The sequence below is a fragment of the Octodon degus genome, unplaced genomic scaffold (assembly GCF_000260255.1).
Source record: "Octodon degus isolate 3935 unplaced genomic scaffold, OctDeg1.0 scaffold00283, whole genome shotgun sequence".
Classification (NCBI taxonomy): Eukaryota; Metazoa; Chordata; class Mammalia; order Rodentia; family Octodontidae; genus Octodon; species Octodon degus.
The window spans coordinates 251,268-252,395 of NW_004524859.1; the positions used below are offsets into that span (position 1 = coordinate 251,268).

Here is a 1,128-nt window from a genome sequence, read left to right on the forward strand (position 1 = left end):
GGCAAGGATGTCGCCCTCTGCCCGAACCTGGAGCAGAAGAATCCGCTCACAGGTGACTTCTCCTGCCCCTCTGGCTACACCGCAGTCCGTCTGCTGTCTCAGATCCACGAGGAGGGTTACAACCACCTGGAGTGTAAGAAAAAGTGCACCCTCTACATCTTCTGCAAGACAGTATGTGAAGACGTGTTCCGGGTAGCGAGGGCTCAATTCAGGGCGTTTTGGTGCGCAGCCAGTAGCCAGGACCTGGGAAACCTGGGACTTCTCTTCGGAGGTCTCTTCAGCAGCAGGAGTGTGAATCCCCTGACCAACCAGCAGTCCTGCCCTGCCGGCTACACTATACTGAACCTCTTTGAAACCCTCAAGGTATGTGTTACTCAGGACTATGAGCTGGGACACCGGTTTTCCATTCCCTTTGGCGGCTTCTTCAGCTGTGCAGTTGGGAACCCCTTGATCAATTCTACCTTGTCTAGAGACCTTCAGAAACGGTGTCCTGGGGGGTTCAGCCAGCACCTCGCCCTCATCAGCGATGGGTGCCAGGTGTCCTACTGTGTCAGGGCTGGGGCATTTACCGGGTGGTCCCTGCCCACTGCCAGACTCCCACCTTTCACCCGGCCACCCCTCATGAGCCAGGCTGCCACCAACACCGTCATAGTGACCAACAGTGAGAGCTCGAGCTCTTGGTTTAGAGATTCCCAGACTCACCGCTGGAGGCTAGGAGAGCCGCAGGAGCTACGCAGAACCATGAGGAACATCCAAGGGGAAAACGGAGGCCTGTCTGGAGGGGCAGCAGTGGGGGTCTCAGTGGCGGTCACCTCCCTCCTGGCTGCTCTCATTGCTTTGGCTTTCTATGGTATCCGGAAGTACAGGAGCAAAGGACACCATGCAATCAATCGGGAGCAGGAGAGGTTGCTACCAGAGACTGCCCCAGGGACCATCCCTGAACTGGAGCCCGAGCACCAGGCAGCTTAGGTCTCTAAATCCAGGCACTGTCTCTCCTGCATGCAGAAGTTCTGTTGTTTCTGATCACAGCTTCGAGCACACCGCTCATCCTTTCCCTCTCCACGTCTGTCTTCCCACATAACAAAGTGCCACACATAACAAAATCAGGTACAACTCTGTGACTTCTTG

At 55.9% G+C, this 1,128-nt stretch overlaps 1 protein-coding gene across 1 annotated transcript in view; it reads left to right on the forward strand.

Annotated features, from left to right (window-relative positions):
* The window catches only part of Mpeg1 (macrophage expressed 1), a 2,511-nt gene extending 1,389 nt beyond the window's left edge, over nt 1-1,122 (forward strand). The window contains exon 2 of the mRNA XM_004646919.2: nt 7-1,122. Within this exon, the coding sequence (XP_004646976.1) occupies nt 7-969 (963 nt within the window). The 3' untranslated portion in view covers nt 970-1,122. The remainder of the gene's footprint in view (nt 1-6) is intronic.
* The last annotated feature ends 6 nt before the right edge of the window (nt 1,123-1,128 follow it).